The following is a 24396-nucleotide window of genomic DNA, read 5'->3' on the forward strand; positions in this document are numbered from 1 at the left end:
AGAAGCATGAGAATTGCCTGAACTCAGGAAGCAGAGGTTGCAGTGAGCTGAGATCACGCCACTGCACTTCAGCCTGGGCAACAGAGTGAGGCTCCATCTGGGAAAAAAAAAAAAAAGAGGCAGAAAAGCAGTGTGCAATATTCTGCAGAATCAAGGAATCCGTGTAAAAGTACCATCCTATAGCTATTTTCTTGCTACCCCAGGGATCCCATTGGTGCTACACATTCCCCAGATGGCAATGCCAACCCTGTATACTCATCCTGTATTACCAGCAAGGCTCTGTTCCTCAGTGAATTTCCTTTCCATTCATTTTCAAATGACTTTTCTGATATGAGCATTGTTGAATATGCACAAGAAAGAGGCAGAGGTATGTGTATGGATAGATTTGCATAAGTATAAATACAGTATATGTACCCATATTTAAATGATATAATGATAATATTGTGTTGCTATTCAGAGTGAAAGCTAATTAATTCAGCTATTGAGATGATAATGATTTCTTTTTCAGTTAATACCAGAGTCAAAAAACCCTGCAGAATGGTTCTACGCACTGTTCCTTTGACTCATCTTGGAAGAAAGAGCTTTATTCTGTTAACTATTAAGCTGTCTATCAGTATCTATGACAGTTTTAAAGGAAATCATTCCTGGGAGGGGCAGAAGATTATTAGTAGGAAGGCTGACTCATGTAGGCTCAAGTGGACATTGAGGTCATGATTTGGTACCAGGAAAGAAAAAGTCCTCTTTTTGCTTTTAGTCTCTTAAAATGCATGCTTTGGTATTTGCACTCTCAATATCAACACTGATCTGCAGCACAAAGTCTTTTTTTAGACTTTATTTGGTTGGATTTGACATTTAGAAAAATGTTAAGATCTTTCCTACTGAAATTTACACCAGCTGAAAAATTCACAAGCAAGTCCATGACTTTCTTAACCTTGACATCTCTAACTTTTCCTTCAGCCTCTGTTTTCATATTTCATGAGTTACCAGAACCTGATGTTCTCTCTGTTTCCTCCTTTCTCTTCTGTCCCACTTTAGTTCAGGCATTGGTAGCCTCTCAGTTGTATTATGGCAATAGTCTCCTCTCTCTAGTCTCCAATACCCGTTCCACCTTTACCTTGCTCCGAGGAGCTTCCCAACATACAGGTTAGGTCATACTGTCCCCTGTCAAAGCCTTTAATGGCTTCCCTCTTTCAACATGGTAAAGACTCAACTCCTTTGCTTGGCATTCAAGGACACTTAATCACATTCTGTTCCTGTTACAACTGCTTACCCATCTCCCACTAATTCTCTCCATACTCTACCCAACCGCCACCAAGATGGAGTATCTATCCTTTCTTGGAATTTTCATAACACCCTGTGTTTGCTCATTTTTCCAAATGTCTTTCCTACCTCATGATCCATGTTTCTAAAACCTTGCTTATTCTTCAAAGCCCAGATCAAATTCTATTTCCTTCATGGACCCCTCCCTGATTCTGGCTACTCTTAATTAATCAGGATCACTCCCAGTCTATACAATGCCTTTTCTTCGGGGCGCTTGACTTCTAGCAGTTGGGAAATCATCGTATTATACTTATCTTGCTAGAACAATTTTTAAGTGCCTTCTGCTGGAAAATTGTCATAAGAAATATGCAGCTCTACATGGGTGCAGTGTAATTGCTGCCTCTCCTCCTTAAATGTGGCACAATCTTTACAAGCATGTGGTGTGGACCTGCTTCTACATTTCAATAATTTATTCCTTGTTTAGCTATCTCATCACTCATATTTTATATTATGCTGTAAATTCACTTCTGTTTATTCCAACTAAGTATGCAACTCTGAAGACAAGGAATGTCTTATTCATCTTGGTATTTCCCAGGTCAGAGAATGCAGCTTTCAGATAGTTGGTACTTAACAGTAAACTATTTTACTCTCTTGTAACCCAAGGGAGGCAATTGCAAGATAGTAAAGAGTACAGGCTTTAGTGCGTGACTGCCTGGGTTTGAACCTTCCTAGCCAACTACTAACCATGTGATCATGGCCAAGGTACTTAAACTCTCTGTACCTTTTTTTCTTCATCTATAATATGGGGACAAATAATACTATCTTCATCATAAAATTGATATAAGAATTAAATCAGTAAATGGAGGTAAAGTAGTTCAAACAATAGCTACTAAGTGCTTAATAAATGTTAGATATTATTCCAACAGTCTGTTAAAATAGGAAGGACTCCTCTCAATTTTGACAGAGACATGAAGACACTAGATGCTACATTCCAAGGTGAGCCCATCTGGCAGAAATTTCACAGTGGATATTCAGGAACCAGTTAAACATCTCACTTATTTTGAGGGAATGAAGAGATCAGGAGTTGGAAATTATAGAGAGGTCTTATAAAGATTTTGGAGTATGTGACTAGTGTGCTGTGTGAATCTTACATCCCTACTGCAAAGGAGAATGTTGGAAATGGGAGTGTCTGTCCCTCGGGCCACCACTGGGACGTGTAGTGACTTTGTGAGAATTGGAAAATGGTGTCCCCTCATGCCCCCAAAATGTATACTAAAGAGGTCCTATTGCCCCAAGCCCAATGAAAGAGTCTTCAAGACGATCACTTGAGTAGGTTGACATGTATCCCCTGAAGCTGACAGACATGGGGACTTTGTGTCTCACTTTCACCTGAGAAGTTGAAAGGCAGGAAGCTGGGTGGCTGACTGCTCATGGATAAATGGGAGAGATTTCTCTGCTCCACAGAGATTGTTAGATCAGAGAAAGCCATTATGGGATTATCTTAGGTCCATGTGAAGAGAACCACATAGAGTGACCTCAGTGTAAAAATTGTGGAGTGAATCGCCAGATTCCTAGATGTTGAAGGAGACACATACCATGGGCTAGAATAGATATGTATTTGCCCTCATCAAAAAGTTCAGATGAGGCTGGGCGTGGTGGCTCATGCCTGTAATCCCAGCACTTTGGGAGGCCGAGGTGGGCAGATCACTTAAGGTCAGGAGTTTGAGACCAGCCTGGCCAACATGGTGAAACCCCATCTCTACTAAAAATACAAAAATTAGTCGGCCGTGGTGGGTGGCGCCTGTCATCCTAGCTGCTCCAGAGGGTGAGGCAGGAGAATCCTGCCTCCCATTGAACCTGGGAGGCAGAGACTGCATGAGCCAAGATTGTGCCACCGCACTCCAGCCTGGGGGACAGAACAAGACTCTGTCTCAAAAAAACAAAAAACAAAGTTCAGATGAAAGTATCCCGAAGATGAGAGGTCTCTAAACAACCCAACCCAATGGAGAAAGAGACAACTTTGAAAACTTGCTATGCACAAACCAGCTTACAGAAATACTAGGCGAGTAACTGCCTTCCTGTCATTTCTTCTCTTACCTCTCACAACCCTCTCCTGAATTCAACACTGCCTCCTTGACTCTGAAAGTGTCAGGAACTGTGGTTAGTCAGATGGAGGAGAAAGCAGGAAGTGGGGAAATGGAGCAGCAGAGTTGAAGCCGGTTACCTCCCTTCTTCACTCTAGGCATCTTACCTGTTAACAGGCTGCAGCTGTGCTATACCTTCTCGGGGGAGATGGTTGCTTTTAGCTCAAGGTTGGCATTTTTATTATTATGCCAGGCTGGCATATAAAGTACTGAATTGAAACCTTGAATGCGATTTTCTCCCTGAATGCCTGGTTAACAGCAACTCACTTTCCAAAACTTAGCTCAGTGCTCACTCCCTATCCTGACCTCTTCATCCCAAACTGAGGAATCTGTGTGTCTGCTCTGCCGCAGTGCAGCTTTTAGAGCCCAGGCAACATGTAATTTCACTTGTTTAGTTGTTTGTGTGTCTTTGTCCTCAGCCAGCCTTTAAACTCTTGGAGCCCAGGGGTGAATTGTTTGCCTTTGTACCCTCTGCACTTAGTGCTCACTGGCATAGAATTGTCCCCCAATAAAGATCTATGAAAGTAATTTGTCTTAGAAAACAAATTCACATTTTTCCTAAGAGAGGCTATAATTCAAATTTGTCTTTATTTCTGAGAGATAAATTAAAAACAACAGGCTTCTCAACAACACAATGTCATATAAAGTATTTGTCACTGGTGTGCTCAAGGATGGCCTGGGTGCTCTCCAGCAGTTGGTGAGAAAATGTCCTGGCATCTCTCAATCCAAACCTGTTTTTTTCCTGAGAAGCTGTGAGAGGACTTTTTACACTTTTCAGTGTTTCTCCCACAGGTTTCTTCAGGAGAAGCATTACCAAAAACGCTGTGTACAAGTGTAAAAACGGGGGCAACTGTGTGATGGATATGTACATGCGAAGAAAGTGTCAAGAGTGTCGACTAAGGAAATGCAAAGAGATGGGAATGTTGGCTGAATGTATGTATACAGGTATTCACTTCAAGCAATTACATTTCACTAAAAATCTCTTAAGGAGGCAGATGTCAGGTAACTCATCACGAGAGTGCTACTTCACATATTAAAGAAGGAACCTACTAAGCCATCTAAGTTCTTGAAAAGGGTAATGAACCACTGAAATTGTCCAAACTGTCAACTAAAGAGCATTTTAGTCACCCAAAAGAAATGCGTTTTTTTTGTTGTTTTTCTTTGTCGCAGTGAACTATACATGGAGCCCAGTGGCATTAACATACCATTCAAATAACGTGCTTTAATGAGCTACGAATGACATCTAAAAGTTTCCTCTAAATTTGATTTTAATATACTTATTATTTATTGCTTAATTAGCATACAAATTCACTATTGTGGAAAAAAATGAGAATGCTTTATAAGGTATAACTGCCTCTGAATTGTCTAAATAGAGTTCTAAACCAAGTCATTTTATTAAGGATCTGTCTTCTCTTAGTGCAGCTTTGAACCAATTTGTATAGGTTTACACAGGAAATTAACTACTCCCAGTTTTAATATAATTTTGTCTTTCTATCTGATAAAGAGACACTGTATTAACTGCTGGCTTTGTGAGGAACTGTAATCTTCATCAAAAATTGGAATGCATGCTAGTATATAACATAATTAATTTTTCATTCTGCAAATTCTACAGACCACTCAGATTCTGAGATATGTCCTGTTTCTCCTCAAAACACAAATAGACAAATGTCACCAAGGGGATGACAGCATTCAGGCAGGGAATGCCAAATGAAATAAAAGCCTTCAGAAGGTGACTCCAGTTCTATTGTTACCAAACTGTACAGGCAACTGGGATGGACCCAGGGAAATAATGCATGCAGGTTGGGGGAAAATAGGTCTGTGTAAATAATCCAGCTCTGGGTGGATGAAAATTTTATAGTAGCTGATCACAATCTCATCTTAGCATACATGAAATGAGAGCCTGCAATAGGGCTGCTGCTGGAATCCAATCTTGCAATGGAAACACTTACTCTGACACTGCACAGCTCATATAGCTCATCACTTAAATATGAACTTGTTCCAGCTGGAGCGCTGAGGACATTTTGCATGAAGCCACATATAGCAGTCTATAATATTTATGAACACAAACTCGTCCAGTAACAGATGCGGATATTTCATGGTTCTATAAAATAAATTCCCTGTACAAAGAAATTCCTGGAACTTTGTTTTATTGGCATTGAGAAAAGAGTAAGGACGTTAAATAGGATGAAGGGAAGATTGTTTTACATTATTTTTAATAGCTCTCTTTAAGTGTAAATCAATGAGGTTGATTGTATGATCATTCAAAGACATTTTAAAAGTCACCTTGTATTATTTTTATTTTTAACTGTATTCTCAGGAATTGGCACTGTTCTTAAAATTAACAGGATTTTAAAAATTTCCCTAAAGGATGTTAACATTTGTTTTTCTCAATAAGTTTATATGTGTTTAATGTGAAATTCAATATCCTTCTTCTGGTACAGTATGTAAACATGGCTGAAAATAATATTAATGGCATGTTTTAAAACACCAATTTTCACAGTCCCCTAGAGCAGGAACAGGGAGAGTGTCATTCACCTTTTCATTGACTGAATCCCTTGCATTTGTACAATGCTTTCATATCACAAGTTCTTTATATAAAGCTCATTTAAAAATGATTATTGCTTTTATTTTGTGTAGATTATTGCTTTTAATCTACACAAAACTCTATGAGGTAGATATCATTCCCATTTTACAAATGAGGAAACTCAGACTCACAGAGGTTAAACTACTTGTTCAAGGTTAAGTCTCAAACCTTGGCCTTCCCTTTCTAAAATGCATAAAAGGCTAGCGTTAGTTCTGTGCCATTGCATAGGGGATCTTCTGGGCCAGGTACATATCAGTGGTTTTATGACCACACACCCAACAGTACTTTCTGTGATTGGTGAAGTCTCTATGCTTATTTGTTTTAGGCTTGTTAACTGAAATTCAGTGTAAATCTAAGCGACTGAGAAAAAATGTGAAGCAGCATGCAGATCAGACCATGAATGAAGACAGTGAAGGTCGTGACTTGCGACAAGTGACCTCGACAACAAAGTCATGCAGGGTAATAATATGCAATGGTGTCTGCCAAGACTGGCAGGAACTGAGTTTCTAGGTACATAGTGAGCTGGCCAGGAGGCTTTCAAATTAAAGCCACAGGCACAGCTGAATTTCTAGTCCAATTGTTCATTAAAATGGATTCCTAATACATGCTTTGATGTAAACATTCAAATAGTAGCAATGCATAAACTAAAAAGTGAAAGTTTTCCTTCTCTCTGACTCCTACTACCTAGTGTTTGCCAGAAGAAATGATTTGGTGTATAAAATGGATTTTTTCCAACTGAGTATTGATGACCATTTTTTCCCTCTTTTTGAGAAGAAAGTCTCAAACTGGGAAGAACATGGTCTCAATAGAGGCTGTGGATTAATCCTTATAAATGAGTAAAACAGGGTGAATACACGTATGTGGACGAATAGAGAAAAGTCCTACCCACTGAGGTTACAAATTTCTCAAGAAATCCATTGAGCAACTTAGTACAAAATAGGGGAAGAGCATCCAAGGTGTTTAGACAAACACATTGTGATAATGCACAGGACATTTGATGGAATTTTATTTTGCCATTAGCTGAAAAACCAGTAAGCTACGATTGTTGAAACCACACCCTTCTCAATATTTATTACATTATTGACAAAGAAAACTTTATCCACATTTAGTTTTACAAATACGTATTTTTGTATTTATTTAAGAAAAGGTATTTTATATGAAAGCATTATTTTGCCATAGTGCTTCATCAGTAACACTTTGGTATAAGAAAACAAAGAGTTGACATAATTATTCACACTCTTCAAAAGATGCTGTAGAAGGAGAAAGAGATGTTTGGGGTCTGAATTGTCCAGATTGTTGACTCTCTATTTTAGGGGTTGACAAACTTTTTTTCTTTAAAGGGCTTTGGCCACATGGTATCTACAACAGCTACTCAACTCTGCCATTTTAGTGCAAAAGTAGCATAGACAATACATAAACAAATGAGTGTGACTGTGTTCCAATAAAACTTTATAAAATCCAATGGATTTGGTCCATGGGCCACAGTTTGTTGATCCCTCCTCCACATGAATACTCTCAGATGACTTCACCAGGTGGAATTCATGTAGAATACTATATGAATATAGTATTCATAGTAGTCATACTATATGAAAACCTTTCATTAGTTATAATTAAAGCTTGAACTTTCAGTGACCTTCAATATGAATGGGCTCAATAGTCTTCATATCCAGACTACCATTTATTCCTAAGAAATACACAAGTGGAATATTTTGTTATTCATATTTTACAGATAGGAAAATTCAGTGAAATGTGATATGGCCTGCCTGAGGACCCAGAGAAAGAAATTATACACTCTGTTAGAACTCAAAGTTCCTGCTGTATTTATGGCTTTTTATTTTTATGATTTCTGCTATTAGGTCCCTCCAGATGAATGCACATATAGAAAGAAGGCTTTATACACATCTTCCCTAACACCTTTTATTTTCTTGCCAGTGTAGGAGAAAACTGAACTCACCCCAGATCAACAGACTCTTCTACATTTTATTATGGATTCATATAACAAACAGAGGATGCCTCAGGAAATAACAAATAAAATTGTATGTATAATATCTGAAAATATGTGGGTTTAAAGTTAATATTTTCTGGAGTTTTTATTGCCTTGGAGGTATAATTTATATGTGAATATGTTACTTTGAAATGATTAGAGCTGAGAATTCAAGTTAGACTTTTAAACTCTTAGCAACATTAAACAATTCAAGAGTATGAAGTCTCCCACCTATCTTGATAATGGTAATTGCCCTCCAAAGATCTGAGAAATAGTAAGATGGGTTTTCAAATTTTATCATCTAAACCTAGTTTTTCTTTAGTCTAATGGTTTTATATTATCGTTTTCTTATCTACTTATTAATCATTTGTTTTTTTCTTAAAATTTAGTTAAAAGAAGAATTCAGTGCAGAAGAAAATTTTCTCATTTTGACGGAAATGGCAACCAATCATGTACAGGTTCTTGTAGAATTCACAAAAAAGCTACCAGGTATTTTTTAAATAATCAAAGTTAATATTTATTGAGAGTTTAAATGTGTGCCCACAGATTAGATTACCTATTTTACATACGGTGTTTTAATTTTCAAAACATTCCTGTGAGATCAGCTCTATTTTCACTATTACTTTGCCAAGTATTTTCACATGTACTTATTTCACTGCTATTCTCTACAATAGTCTTGTGACATTGAGAAAGGCAGGTCTGTTCTTTGTAAAATGAAAATCATTTAATATCTGATTTAAAGTAACTGTCGAACTACTATAGACATAAGATATTAGAACTAGAAAGGATATTTAAAATAATGTATAATAATTCTTTCAAGTCAATAGATTAAAAATTGAAACTTTGCAAAGTTGTCATTCACCCATTTATTCCTTCAATAAGCAATTGTTGATACCTACTCTATACTAAGTGCCTGGCTATTACCTTCAGGGAGAGTGATCAAAGGTGATAATAATAATAATAAATACACATACATACACATACACACGAAGTGCTGTTTGAACACAGAGGAACTGGTTGCTAATTGTGTCTAGGAAAGATGGAGAGACTTCAGGGAGGATCATATTTGAGTTGAGTCTAAAAGAAAAAGAAGTTTTCCAGTTGGCATGGAGAAGAAGCAGCATTCCAAGTTGAGAGATCTGCTTGTTTTTTTGTTTTTGTTTTGTTTTGTTTGAGACGGAGTCTCGCTCTGTTGCCCAGGCTGGAGTGCAATGGCATGATCTTGGCTCACTGCAACCTCTGCTTCCCGAGCTCCTGCCTCAGTCTCCTGAGTAGCTGGGACTACAGGCACACACCACCATGCCCAGCTAATTTTTGTATTTTTAGTAGAGATGGGGTTTCACCATATTGGACAGGCTGAATTCAAACTCCTGACCTCAAGTGAGCCGCCCGACTTGGCCAAAGTGCTGGGATTACAGGCGCAAGCCACCATGTCTGGCCGAGAGATCTGCTTGTTATAAGGCACCGAGGCATGAACAAGAATAGGATTATTTGAGATAGGAGAGAAAATTCAGTGTGGTTATAGCATAGTGTCTGTGGTGGGCTCCTAGGTTAGACAATAAGGTAAGTTGGTACCAGACTGATGAAGGCCTAACTAAGGAATTTAATCTGTGTCCCCTGGACAGTAAAGAGATTTTGGTGGTTTTTGTAGCAGAGGGAAATGAAGTTTTTGTTATACAGAAATGACTTAATCAGGTTCATGTAAGATGAATTTGAATGGAAAGGGTCTGGGGGCAGGGAAGATCAAGTAGTATGCTACTGCACAAGTCCAGGCAACAGGGCTTGAAATAAAGCAATATCAGTGGGGAAGAGAAGAAGAAACAAAAAGAAGAGAGATTCAAAAATCGATAGGGCTTGAGGAACAGTTGTATGTGTAAGGTGAGGGAGAGGGACTTACTTATCCACACTCATTCTGATGGTGCCAGTATAGAAACTAGAATGTGGGAGTCTTCTTATATCCCAGCCTCAAATTCTTTTTGCCACATTATTAATGCTATCTAAGCTAATGGGTTTTAGTTGTTTCAGTGTTTATTAAAATATTGGTGTATTGAAATCCTGTAGTCTAAAAGAGTATAATAAATACCTTGTATAGCAGCATAATACTATAATATTAAATTATAGAAGATAACTTCTGACATAGGATTTTAATTAAACATGTTAATTTGCCTTCTTTTTGCCAGCATTATGCTATTATTTTATTAAATGTGTCACAGATAGACATAAGCCTACATAAAACTCATAAAGTGTGGGGAGAAATTTCTCACTATCATTGAAACACAAATATGCTCTCATTTCTTTATTAACAATGAAAGAGGAACTTAATTTACTATATGCTAATTAAACTGAAGGCAAGCTCAATAAAAAACTGGATTATATAAGAGTAAAAACTGTGGGGGAAAGAACTGGAAAAGGGAGATATTTTTGGTTATTTATGGGAAGAAATTTTTTAAGTTCAAATGGTCAGTTGGTTTTGAATCAAGAAATAATTGAAGACAAATAAAAACCTTATTCATAAGAAGGTAGCTTATCTGAAAGCAATAGCAATATCTTGGCATCTCTTAATTCCCAGTGCCTAGCCTAGTTCCTGAGGGAGCACGTACAATTAGTGTGTGTTCAATGATAAAGCAGAAGGAAAAAATTTAAAATATGGAAAGAAATAAAAGGCAAAAACCCTTGAGAAGGAAAAAAATTGACAATAATGACAGAGATAGCATTATTACAAGTAGTAACAATAGGGATATAATACCAGTACTGAAGGAATATTTTGTGAAAAACTGAATTGAATCATTCCATTCAGTATTCATTGAGCACAACCTGTGCCAGGCACTGTCCAAGGTGCTGGAGTCCCTGAGGGCAATAAGACAGGGCCCCTTTCCTCAAAGAAGCTCTTAGATTCTCTTGGATGGTGGCTCAATTTTTAGCGTTGCTCTCTTCTCTATATTCCCTTTGCTATTTAGTTCTTCCTAAGCCATTTAGGCCCTGATGGTGTTATCTCTATTCATGTGAGTGTATGTGCCAGCATGCACATGAGCTTGTGTTTTGTTTCCCATTCATTCATTCAATCTGTCAGTTATCCAACAAATAATTCTTAGGTACCTATTATGTGCCAGGAACTGGGGATACAAAAGTAAACAAAAACAAGGCCTCTGCCCCCAAGAAATGTACACTCCAGTAGAGGTGGCAGACAATTAACAAACAAGCAAATAAATCTATAATATCATGTCGGGTGGTGATAAGTTCTATAAACTAAAATAAAGCAGGTAGAGACTAGTAGTGGTGGGGAGTGTATTTTAGATTGGGGAATGCTGGAGCAGAGGCTTGATTGCAGGAAGGAGCAGGGCATGGGGCATGGGGTTATCTGGGAAGAACGTTAATCTCTGAGGCAAAAAGAGGCTTGTGTGTTCACAGCAGGGCCAGGTGGTCAGTGTGGCTGGAACACAAAGAGTAGGGGGAATGAGGAGTAGAAAATGAGTTCAGAGAAGCTGTTGGGACTGTACTATTTAAGCCTGGATAACAACTTTGAATTTTCCAGGGAGTGTTATATTCCATCAGGTTGGCAATTCTTACCATATTTTTCTGATTTTCCCCCACCCTGTGTGTTGCAGTACTGAGTTCAGAGCAGATACATCAACATGACTTTGGTTGGCTGTTTTTGGGAAATACTACCCGTTCTTTAGCTTGACTAAAGACTCATGAGTTAGCCAAATATTCTGTGTGCATATAAAGTTTTCTTCTGGCTTGTAGATGCTTCCAATCTGCAGAGTTGACCCTGTCACATCAGGTGTGACTAACATAATGGCTCAAAGAAAATCTGCCTGTGTCTAGTTTCTGAGGGTTTCTTCATCTGAATCAGTGTATCTATGCCATAATATATGTATCTGCTTGGACTTGACATCTCCCTTTTCCCAGCTTGTTTAATAAATTCTGCTCAATGAAGATAAAAGCCTCTATTTTATTGGCGAGTACAAATGGACTCAACTAGACTACCCAATTTTAAACAACTACAGAATCACTTGATGTAAATGTTTTATCAATGGCAATGATGGTGATCATGAAATATTGTTACTCCTTGATACCAATTTGATTATCATCATTACCTAGGATTTCAAACTTTGGACCATGAAGACCAGATTGCTTTGCTGAAAGGGTCTGCGGTTGAAGCTATGTTCCTTCGTTCAGCTGAGATTTTCAATAAGAAACTTCCGTCTGGGCATTCTGACCTATTGGAAGAAAGAATTCGAAATAGTGGTAAGTGATTTGGCTAATGGTAAAAGAGTTTGTTTCTATGAGTAAAATTGGTGTGCTCCATGAGGGCGGGGCTCTTGCCAATCTTATGCAATGTTATATGCCTGTTGTGCCTAGCATGAAGAATGGCTCTAAAAAGATATGTGTTAAATTGATAAGACTTCTAGAGGCTTGGTTCAAATATCTCTGTTGTAATAGCAAAGTAGCAAAACTACCCCTTTACTGCACTAAGATGAAGAGCCAAAGGAAGACTTTTTTAAAGGTTGGAAAATTCATCTGATTTTGAACAACTGGCACAAAGGAGCTAGGATTCTTCATCCAAGAAAAAGATTATTTATTTAAAATCTTCTGGTATGTAAGACTAAGTATCCAGCTATTATATATCTGTATCAAAATAAAATAAGAAGACATTTTAATAGCAACATTTATATGTCATTTACTAGGTCTCAGACACTTTTCTTTCTTTTTTTCTTCCTTTCTTTTTTTTTTTAGACAGAGTCTTGCTCTTTGCCCAGGCTGGAGTGTAGTGGTGTGATCTCGGCTCACTGCAGCCTCTGTTTCCCAAGTTCCAGCAATTCTTGTGCCTCAGCCTCCCGAGTAGCCGGGATTATAGGCATGTACCACCACACCCAGCTAATTTTGGTATTTTTAGTAGAGACAGAGTTTCTCCATGTTTCCTGAGCTGGTCTCAAACTCTTGGTCTCAAGCAATCAGCCTGACTTGGCCTTCCAAAGTGCTGAGATTACAGGTGTGAGCCACTGTGCCTGACCAAAGTTAACTTTTTTTTTTTCTTTTCTTTCTTTTTTTTTTTTGAGACAGAATTTTGCTCTGTTGCTTAGGCTAGAGTGCAGTGGCATGCTCTTGGCTCACCACAGTTTCCCCTGGGTTCAGGTGATTTTTTTGTGCTTCAGCTTCCCAAGTAGCTGGGACTACAGGCGCATGCCATCACATCCAGCTAATTTTTGTATTTTTAGTAGAGACAGGGTTTCACCATGTTGGCCAGGCTGGTCTTGGACTCCTGGCCTCGAGTGATCCACCTACCTCGGCCTCCCAAAGTGCTAGGATTAAAGGCATGAGCCACCACACCCAGCCGGTTTCAGACACTTTTCTAAATATATGATTTCATCTAATCTTCTCAAATATTCTATGAATAAATACTATTATCATTCCCATTTTGCAAATGGAAAAGCTGAGACAGAGAAAGGTTAAATAACTTTCCCAATGACAGAGAGGAAGTCTGACTTCAGAAGATTTGTGTCAGCCCAATGCAGTGGCTCACGCCTATAATCCCAGAACTTTGGGAGGCAGAGGGGGGTGGATCACTTGAAATCAGGAGTTCAAGACCAGCCTGGCCAACATAGTGAAACTCCGTCTCTACTAAAAATACAAAAAATTAGCTGGGCATGGTAGTACGTGCCTGTAATCCCAGTTACTCAGGAAGCTGAGGCAGGAGAATTGCTTGAACTTGGGAGATGGAGGTTGCAGTGAGTCAAGATCGTGCCACCACACTCCAGCCTGGGCAACAGAGTGAGACTCAGTCTCAAAAAAAAAGAAGCTTTGTGTCTTAACCACTATGCTATAGTACCCCTCAAGAGACGAGATAATAGCACAAGTTACTCAGTGTTTAACTTATTGTGGAATAACACTGTGACAGGGAAGCTCAAGAGACATTGAGATGAATTACCAGGAATTCTGTGCAATTTATCTTAGGAGATCCTTAAGATAGGATGAGTTCTTATTTTCCCGAGAGATTTCATATATGGGTTGGGAGTGGGGAATGAATGAGATGACTTCTCAGGATGTTTTCTTTCTAAAGTCTTATCATTAACAAAAGCAAATTTAAAGACTTTTGAAACCAATATTTTAAGATAGAGATTAGAGGGAAAGTTTTCAGGTAGTTCTGCATCTGTGATATAAGTGAAATAATTTTTTAAATGGAAAATTATTTTTAAAGGCAGTTTCTCCATAGTCATTATGTTTTTTTCCTAGTTAAAAACAAAAAGCGTAATTAGCATCATTGGTAGATTTAAAAACCACACACTTTAAAAAGATGCATTATTCTTAATATATTCATTAATTTACTAGTCTAACAAATATTTAAGGGCAAGGTACTATGGTAGCAGTGAAGAGAGAAATCAAGCATGTTCTTTCCCCTAAGAAGCTTACAGTCTAATGGGAAGAGATTAACTGTCCATGATTATGATAAAATATGGAAGAGAAAAACAGAGAGATGATGACTCCTAGTTGAGAGAGCTCCGAAAAAGTTTTATTGGCATTTGAGCTGGGACTTGAATGAGATTTGATTTGGATATCCAGGGTGCAAGAGAGAAGGACCAGCAGGAACAAAGAGAAAGAGGCAAGAAAGCTCAGGGAATGCACACAAAGAAGGGTGAGTAGCTGAGCTGACTGAATTAAGGGTTGCATTAAAGGGAAATAGAAAGGAATAAAAGAATCAGATGATTGAGGGCCTTGGATGCTGGGCTAATGATTTTGTTATTTCCCAAGTAATAGGAGACATGGAAGATTTTTGAGCAGAGGAGGGAAAATGTCAAAATTAAGCTTTACAAATTTTCTAGCAGTGTTAGGGTAAGCCAGAACAGAAGTCACCTCTTAGGAGGCAAGAAGTCTCAAAGATATCACGCTTGCTGCCAGGAGAAATGGAGAGAAGAGAAAGGATCTGGGAGATAGATCTTTGTGGCTTATCAACTTTTGAAAGACATTATGTTGTCAAGAAATATGGATTTTGGTCCTGGACAGATTGTGTGTGTGTGTGGGTGTGTGTGTGTGTGTGTGTGTGTGTGTGTCCAGGCTAAGGGGAAAATGTTGAATCAGGTAACCTCCAAGGCACCATTCAGTTCTACAAGTCTTACTGCTTTTCCTCTCTTAAATAATTCAATTTTCCTGATGGGTGGTTTAGCTAGTCACTAGGCCAGCTACTGAAGTATCCTGATTTTAAAGCCATAATCAATAATTGACAGTTCAACTTAGGAAAGAATTAAAGGACAGGCTGAATTTTCACATGTATGGGTATAATTGTTGTTTTAGACTATTGAACATACACTGGTGGTTCTCTCTTTATGCAGAAAACTACAGTGGCTTCAACATGTTCAGCAGCTTAGCTTTGTCATTTATTTGATTCTGGCTTCCATGGACTGTGGTGGTGCTCCCTTTAAGAAAATCCCAGTTGGCCGGGTGCGGTGGCTCACGCCTGTAATCCCAGCACTTTGGGAGGCCAAGGCGGGTGGATTACAAGGTCAGGAGATCGAGACCATCCTGGCTAACATGGTGAAACCCCGTCTCTACTAAAAATACAAACAATTAGTCAGGCGTGGTGGCGGGTGCCTGTAGTCCCAGCTACTCGGGAGGCTGAGGCAGGAGAATGGCGTGAACCCAGGAGGTGGAGCTTACAGTGAGCCGAGATCACGCCACTGCACTCCAGCCTGGGGGACAGAGTGAGACTCTGTCTCAAAAAAAAAAAAAAAAATCCATCAGTCAAATCTAATTCTTACAAAACTAATAAAATAAAAAGGAATGATGACTCATGGCAAAACTTATTCATTTTACTGACAGGTCTCTACTCTAGCAAATGTGTGTTTGGTTTATTCATCAAGAGACAGTGGTGATTAAGGATACTGACTGTGGAATCTGGATTGAATATGGGCCCCACTACTTATTAGCTGCATGTCCCATTTTTTTTAAAGCTGTTGAAATAGACCTCATAACCAATTTGATCTCTTTGAAATCATGTTTAATATTTATTCTGCAGTCTTGCCTCAAGTTTGATAATAAAATCTTGATAAGACAGGGTTTTCTTCTTTTTGAGTCAGTATTTTATCCCAAGCACCTAGCACATGCCTGGCTTGGACTGGGTGCTCCACAAAATTCTGTGGAACAACGAAAAAAATGAATGAAGGTTTGTCCGGAGCTATAAAACTGGTCTGTTTATTTACTTTTCAGATGGTTGTTTCCCTGAATATCAGAGTTGTTAATGTCCAAAGCTGACAAGTAACCAACAAAAAGTTGGTTAAACATTCTTCTAGACATTGCCTGTAGTAGTTAATTTGGGGAACAGATATCTCTTTTGCATTTGAGTGTAAGAAAAGGAAAAAGACAGTTTGGATATGGAAGTTCTGTTGTGTTCTCTCTCCTCCTCCTCCTCAAAGATGAGTCATTTAAAGTTGATTCAGGTGCCAGACAATGAAAAAGAGGGGTGCAATGTCTGCCACATGAATTGAAATGTTTTGATGAGAGGGCATCTGCAGGAGAATTATCTGGTGGTTGTTCTATCTTTCTTTCTCTGTCTCTTTTTCTCTCCTGGATGCTCAGCTTCCTTTAAAAAAAAAATCTTTGCCTGGCTCCATCAGATCTCCTGGGTCCTGAGCCAAGTCAGATGCTGCCATTTCCATGATGACCACTGAGTTAGTACCAGATTCCTTCCCCAGCCTGGCTGAGGTGGGGAAAATCCCTTCCACCGTGGTTCAGCTAAAAGGGGAAAAATAGTCTTCCAAAAAAGTTTACAAGGCTACTAAGAGGAAAATTATGTTTATAGAAAGGCATGTATAAGGCTGAGCATGCTGACTTACACCTACAATCCCAGCACTTTGGGAGGCCAAGGCAGGAAGATTGCTTGAGCCCAGGAATTTGAGACCAGCCTGAGCCACAGAGTGAGACTCCATCTTTACAAAAAAGTTAAAAAATTAGCTGGGCATGGTGGCATGGGTCTGTAATCTCAGCTAGTTGAGAGGCTGAGGTGGGAGGGTCTCTAGAGCCCAGGAGGTGGAGGTTGCAGTGAGCTGAGATTGTGCCACTGTACTCCAGCCTGGGTGACAGAGTGAGACCTTGTCTCAAAAAAAAAAAAAAACAAAAACAAACAAACGGGGGGCATATATGCGTAATGTCTGGATCTATTAATTACAGCACCAGAAAGATAATTATTCAGCACCTACTGTGTGTCAGGCTGTATTATCAGTGTTTGTGTGAGCTTTGGGTCCTACAAGAAGCAGATATCAACATGGGACTAAATATGTCAGAAGTTAATTGGGGGAAATGCCTCTGAAGAATAAAGGGGGAGGAAGCAGGTGGAGTCCAGGAGACTGTACACCACTATGCTGATCTGACACCTGTGAAAGGGGAGCAGGAAGGCATGACTGGGCATGAAGAGCATCAGATCACAGCACAGTCCTGAGAAAGTCTCAGCTAGGCCATTGGAGAGGGACCTAGTCCGAGCTGCCCACTGAATGGACAAGCACTAACACACCCACTATGCTCATTCACCAGTTGAGACAAGACTGGTGAAAGTGTGTCCTCAGCACTCACAGGGCGGCAGCTGGAGGCTATCAGCCAGCCATACTCCCTACTGTGGGCTGTCTTTAAGGGTGATCTGAGTGGGTCATCTCCATGGCTAACATTTTGCTTCACGAAAAATATTGTTTGCTCTTTGTAGCACTTTGAGGTAGATATTATCAATTCTATGCCAGACTTAGACCCTGTTAATCCCAATAACAAAATATCAGTCCCAAGTATCTGTTCCCTCTGATATTACTCTCTAACTTTCCAGCTTGCCACCTTCCAGTACCCTGACTCTGGGGATTCTTTGTTCCAAATCAACGTCCATTGCCGGGCGTGGTGGCTCATGCTTGTAATCCCAGCACTTTGGGAGGCTCAGGCAGGTGGATCACGAGGTCAGGAGTTCGAGACCAGCTTGGCCAACATAGTGAAACCTTGTCTCTATTAAAAATATAAAAAATTAGCCCGGCGTGGTGGCAGGCACCTGTAATCCTAGCTACTCGGGAGGCTGAGGCAGGAGAATTGCCTGAACCCAGGATGTGGAGGCAGCAGTAAGCCGAGATCGCGCCACTGCACTCCAGCCTGGGTGACAGAGTGAGACTCTGTCTCAAAAAACAAACAAACAAACAAACAAACAAAATCAAAAATCCATTTGTTGACCCTCCATCCACTAACCCTCCAGCCATTGACTCTACTTCCTTTTGCCTGACCACACTTTTCTCAGTACTTGGCTTAGAGTTCGTGGTTCATCAATATGATCATTTCCTTAGATCATTCACCAGATATCCTCAACTCTTTGTCTTTCTTTCACCTAAGAAAACCCTCTGCCTGACTGAGTACGACTCTTAACCTACTCTGTGCTTGAGCCTGAGAACTGAAACAGTATGACTGGCTTACCCAAAGTTAGTGATCAAACACTTCAGGTGGACCTCAGTACTTTCCATGTATCCCTTTTCCCTAGCCAATTCACTCTTATACTTATGGAAAATTGTCTTGTACCTTCTCTCTCTTCAAATTTCCAACATCTCTTCCCACTCATTCTCAACTATAACTTTGTTGAGAAAAGGTGTCTTTCAAGAACATGCCATAGGAGTTGGAGCTCAAGGATATGTGGTCAAACCCCAGCTTCAAGGAAATGTAATCAAGCTTAGAGAAAGATGAACTCCCCGAGCTTAGTCAATATGTCAAGACAGAGATTGTCACAAGAAACAAAGCTGGAGCCAAGTTCCTAGAATTAGATGCACACAGAGCTCCCCAGGGTTTTCTGAGAGTTGACTTCATCCACCTGATCCACTATGGCTCCCTACCATTTTGGTAACATTCCAGCAAGTGGGGAGGGCAAAGGGGAAAAAGAGTGGCACACCCTCCCTTTAAAGGAATAATCCTGAAGTGGTATGCACAACTTCACAGAGTTCCCCAGAGTTTTCTGAGTCTGGGTCAGAATTGAAACCTGTTGAGGCAAGTGGTGTGGTTCTAGCCGTGAAGACACAAAAGCTTCCAAAACCAAAGTCAGGCAGTTACACCTTGGGGCTCCCATGATTTCTGGCTGCCACATATTGCTGGAGCCTCTCTGCCACAAATCAGCTACCTCCAACAGAAGCAATTGTCTTATTCCTTTGTTTTATTTATTTATTTATTTATTTATTTTGAGACAGAGTCTCACTCTGTCGCCCAGGCTGGAGTGCAGTGACCGTGATCTCGGCTCACTGCAACCTCCGCCTCCTGGGTTCAAGCGATTCTCCTGCCTCAGCCTCCCAAGTAGCTGGGACTACCGGGGTGTGCCCGCATGCTTGGCTAATTTTTTGTATTTTTAGTAGAGACGGGGTTTTACCATGTTAGCCAGGATGGTCTCGATCTCCTGACCTCATGATTCGCCCGCCTTGGCCTCCCAAAGTGCTGGGATTACAGGCTTGAGCCACCGCACCCGGCCCTGTTCCTCTTTTTATTATATTAAGCACTTTATAAACACTTGTTTTTTGCCTGAAGAATACTTATGAGCTGAGCGCGGTGGCTCACACCTGTAATCCCAGCCCTTTGGGAGGCCGAGGCAGGTGGATCATGAGGTCAGGAGATTGAGACCATCCTGGCTAACATGGTGAAACCCCGTCTCTACTAAAAATATAAAAAATTAGCCAGGCATGGTGGCACGCACCTGTAGTCCCAGCTAGTCAGGAGGCTGAGGCTGGAGAATTGCTTGAACCCGGAAGGTGGAGGTTTCAGTGAGCCAAGATTGCACCACTGCACTCCAGCCTGGGCAACAGAGCAAGACTCCATCTCAATTAAAAAAAAAAAAAAAGAATACCTCTGATGATCAGTTGTAGAGTAGAGATGATTTGCATCCCCTAAACCTTCAGAACAGGCAAGCCTTTCTGACTCATGTCATCTCTCATCAGAATATCTCCTCATATTTCTCAGGGTGGTGGCTCATTAGCCTCCCTCCTCTCACTTGATGAGACACTTAGCTTCGAATCTTATCATTTTCATTTGACTCTGCCTGTAGGGCAACTATCCAGTAGCAATGGAAGATCATTTCCATTAGGATCTGTATTTGTTTATTTGTTTACTTTTTTTTAACAAGCTTTTATTGAGTACTTCTATGGGATAGGTACACTGGCGGTACAAAGATGAATAAGATAAAGTCATAATCCTCAAGGACTTCATCTTCTAGGGGAAATATATTTGAAAAGAATTAATCACAATAGATTTCATGCATAATTTAAGTTAGAGGTTTGGCTGCTGTAACAGAGACAAAAAATAAAGAGTGCTTAAACAAGATGGAAATGTATTTCTATCTTATAATAGTCTGGGCATGAGGAGAATGGGACTGATAGGGAATCTTCATAGTGTCCCTCTGTGTCATAGTTCTATCCATACAGATGGATGTCATGCTCATCCATCCACAGAGAGTTGACTTCATCTTCTTGGTCCAGTATGGCTCCCCACCATTTTGGTAAAAACACATTCCAGGCCGGGCACAGTGGCTCACACCTGTAATCCCAGCACTTTGGGAGGCCAACGTGGGCAGATCACAAGGTCACAAGATTGAGACCATCCTGGCTAACACAGTGAAACCCCATCCCTACTAAAAATACAAAAAATTAGCCGGGCATGGTGGCATGTGCCTGTAGTCCCAGCTACTCTGAAGGCTGAGGCAGGAGAATCCCTGGAACCTGGGAGGCAGAGGTTGTAATGAGCACAGATAGTGCCACTGCACTCCAGCCTGGGCAACAGAGTGAGACTCCATCTCAAAAACAAGCAAACAAACAAAAACACATTCCAGCAAGTAGGGAGGGCAAAGGGGAAAAAGAATGGCACACCTTCCCTGTAAGTGAATAATCCTGAAGTGTTACACATAACTTCTACTGGCATTCCATTGGCAAGAACTTAACTTCTTCATCACACCTTGAGACAAGAGACCTGTAAAGAGAACTACTAATGCAATAACTGGGTGAGAAATGATGAGGGTCTTGCTGGTTAGAATGCATATAATCAAAAAGAAAAAAATCTTCCATGTAATTTCATAAGTTTCAGAACTTGTGATACCTCAAGTTTCAGAAAAGCTAAAGAATGAAGTTTTCCAGAATATGATCTGTATAAATAAATATGCATGTTTCTAGTTTATAATAAGATACTTTCTCCAAATATCAACCATATATTGTGACAATAAAAACCATCCAAACTCACATGCTGCTGCATATTTAATTATCTATAATGTTTTCATTTATTAATATTTATGAATTTCCTTCTCCCAGTGGGTTTTCAGAACATTGCCTCTTCCACACAACACATAAAAACCTGATCTCGCAAGATGACCTTTCAGACTAACTTTTTATTCTTATGCTAATACAATCATTCTTATTTCTATTGTACATTTAATTCCAGAGTAACATAATGCTCAAAGTTACTCTGTTTATGGCTATGCAACTCTTTAAAGAATATGATGTGAAATCTCTTTTCTTGTTCTTCAAATTCATACTCTTTTGTTTGCTGTTATTAAATCCCAATCACATACACAAAGATAACTGTCTCTGAGATGCTTTTAATGAGAATTAGAGTATTTATGTTAATTGAGGCTTTAGAACGTATATCTGATATAATTTGTGCTTGAGTTGTTTCTATACAATTCTAGTGCATCATTGATTTTATTCCTAATGTACCATTACTTACAAACTAGGGGTTTAAGTTGGAATTGTTAATAAAAATAGGAATAATCATAGTATATAAAATATTATAGACTGAAATAGGTTTGCTAACACTGAATGAGTTTATATTTTGTTTTGTTTTGATTTTTTTTTGAGACAAAGTTTCATTCTTATCGTCCAGGCTAGAGTGCAATGGCACGATCTGGGCTTACTGCAACCTCCACCTCCTGGGTTCAGGCAATTCTCCAGCCTCAGCCTCCTGAGAAGCTGGGGTTACAGGCGACAGGCAACATGTCCGGTTAATTTTTTGTATTTTTAGTAGAGATGGAGTTTCACCATGTTGGCCAGGCTGGTCTTAAACTCCTAAGCTCAGGTGATCTTTCCGCCTCAGCCTCCCAAAGTGCTGGGATTACAGGTGTGAGCCACCGCGCCTGGCCCAAGTTTACATTTTAACATTAAGGAAATTAGCAATAACCTCTCAGAGATCAAAGCAACTTGTTCTGTCCATTTCAAATATAAATAACCCCTGACATTTATAGTAGTTTTGGGCCTTTTTCCATCCCCACAAGAGACATAAATAAAATATTCAATTCAGTAAGAATTTACCAGTATGACAATATATCTCATGTTTTGCAATGTTTTGTTTTCACATGCATTATCCTGTTAGTGCTGCTCCCAATGGCCCTCACTAGGTGAGTGTTATTTATAAAATATCCTGTTTTATAGATGTAGAAATGGGCTTAGAGAGGCAAGATGACCTGCCCAAGTTCATACAGCTAATCAAAAGAGCGCAAGGAAATTAAGGTGGGTATTCTAACTCAGAGCCCAGCACTCTTTCTATATGTGGCATCTGTCACTCACCAAGGTCTAATATTTGCCCAACTATCTGCTAGCAGGGAATATAAAGTAAAACATGGTTTCTGCCCTTCGGTTGAGAGATAAAGTATAAGCAGCTGTTAGCAATTTCAAATTGCTTTAAGTCAGTGATCAAATGAATAGACAATGAAGTCAGAGAAAGGAGATAATCTTGTTAGGGTGAAGAAGTTGTAGCCCTTAATAGTACCATACTAAAATATACTGTGCTTATTTTTGTTATATGATTTCACTGCTTTAGCCTTTCAGCTTGCACAAAATGAAAACAGTTACCAGAACTATGTTTTCCAAAGATGCAAATCTAAGCTGATTATCAGTTCAGATACTGTCTTTGAGAGGGGTTAGAAATGTAAAGAAACAAATGATAGACTATTTATAAGAAGGGTAAATGCTTTAGTTAAATTTAGAAATCTTAACACCTCTACTTTTGCTTTTGAAAGTGGTCACATGATAACTTTTGCATGGGCAAATTTAGGACTCAAATTATAGGAAGAAACCTTCCTTGGATTAAGAGGAAACATTAAAGAAATACAAGTGAGGATATTTCCATTGCCCCTAGGCAGAATCCATTGTTCCTCAGCTGTATTTCCCAAGCTTTTTGTACTTGATCGGTTTTAGATATTATGTATTTATTTATGTCAAGTCGCCCCTTGGTATCCACAGAGGATTGGTTCCAAGATCTCTCTTGGATACCAGTTAATGGCTGCTCAAGTCCCTGATATAAAATACAACCTTCGTATATAACCTATGTACATCCTGTTGTATACTCTAAATCACCTCCAGATGACTTATAATACCTAATACAATGTAAATGGTATGTAAATAATTGCTTCACTGTATTGTTTAGGGAATAATGACAAGAAAAAAGTCTGTACACGTTCATTACAGTTGCAATACTTTTCCCAAATATTTTTGATCTGTGGTTGGTTGAATCCATGGATACAGAACCCACAGAGAGCTAACTGTATCTGCTTCTTCCATTAACCTGTTAATTGCCTGAGGACTTCATATTCCCAGATTCCCAGCACTAATATAGCGCCTGACACATAGCAGGAATACAAATATTGGTGAATTTTGTTGAGTTGAATCTGGAACTTGACAGTCCAAACTCTGGTAACTCCTAAGCCCTGGTGAGACCTAATTAGGCCGGATAGTTTTTAGCCACTAGGACTAATGGGAAGCATATCATTTATTATATATTTTAAATTAAATATTTTATATTTAAAGTAGTTCTTTTTTGAATTGCTAGTTTGATGGCAGCTGTTTACTTAGGACCAAGAGTATGGCACAAATGACTCCCTGGGGAAAGTTTAGCAGTTGAAATAGAGGACATAGTCCAATCTCTTAGCACCACAAGAATATGTCCATTGCCTTAATGGCATCCCTTGTCCCCATCACATCTCACAACTATGTCACCTTCATCATAAAGAACCACGAAAACTTACTACTGCCTGATTTAACATGCATTTATTAATCTCCTATTATGTCTTCAGAAGGATGCTAGTTATTAGAGATGCAGAGGTGAATAAGAAATATCTGGCCAGTCACAGTGGCTCACTCCCATAATCCCAACATTTAAGGAGGCCGAGGTGGAAGGATTGCTTGAGACCAAGAGTTCGAGACCAGCCTAGAATACATAGCAAGTCCCTGTCTCTACAAAAAATAAAATGTCTGGATGTGGTGGTGCATACCTGTAGTCCTAGCCACTCAAGAGACTGAGGCAGGAGAACTGCTTGAGCCCCCAGGAGGCCAAGGCTACAGTGGGTTATGATTGTGCCACTGCACTCCAGCCTGGGTGACAGAGCCAGATTCTGTCATAAAAAAAAAAAATCTATGGAGCACCCTTTATGGGTCAGGCAGCATGGCAGGTACTGGAGG

At 39.6% G+C, this 24396-nt stretch overlaps 1 protein-coding gene across 5 annotated transcripts in view; it reads left to right on the plus strand.

Annotated features, from left to right (window-relative positions):
* Positions 1–24396, plus strand: part of NR1H4 (nuclear receptor subfamily 1 group H member 4) — a 90392-nt gene that overhangs the window by 54688 nt on the left and 11308 nt on the right. For 3 of the 5 annotated variants that reach the window (XM_009426088.4, XM_054664614.2, XM_009426087.5), the window contains 5 exons: positions 4197–4349; positions 6314–6447; positions 7926–8024; positions 8362–8461; positions 12074–12220. In XM_009426088.4, coding sequence (XP_009424363.1) covers positions 4197–4349; positions 6314–6447; positions 7926–8024; positions 8362–8461; positions 12074–12220 — 633 coding nt within the window. The remainder of the gene's footprint in view (positions 1–4196; positions 4350–6313; positions 6448–7925; positions 8025–8361; positions 8462–12073; positions 12221–24396) is intronic. The other 2 variants (XM_003952271.6, XM_509299.8) reach the window with 1 other exon arrangement.

Source organism: Pan troglodytes, chromosome 10 (assembly GCF_028858775.2).
Source record: "Pan troglodytes isolate AG18354 chromosome 10, NHGRI_mPanTro3-v2.0_pri, whole genome shotgun sequence".
Taxonomy (NCBI): Eukaryota; Metazoa; Chordata; class Mammalia; order Primates; family Hominidae; genus Pan; species Pan troglodytes.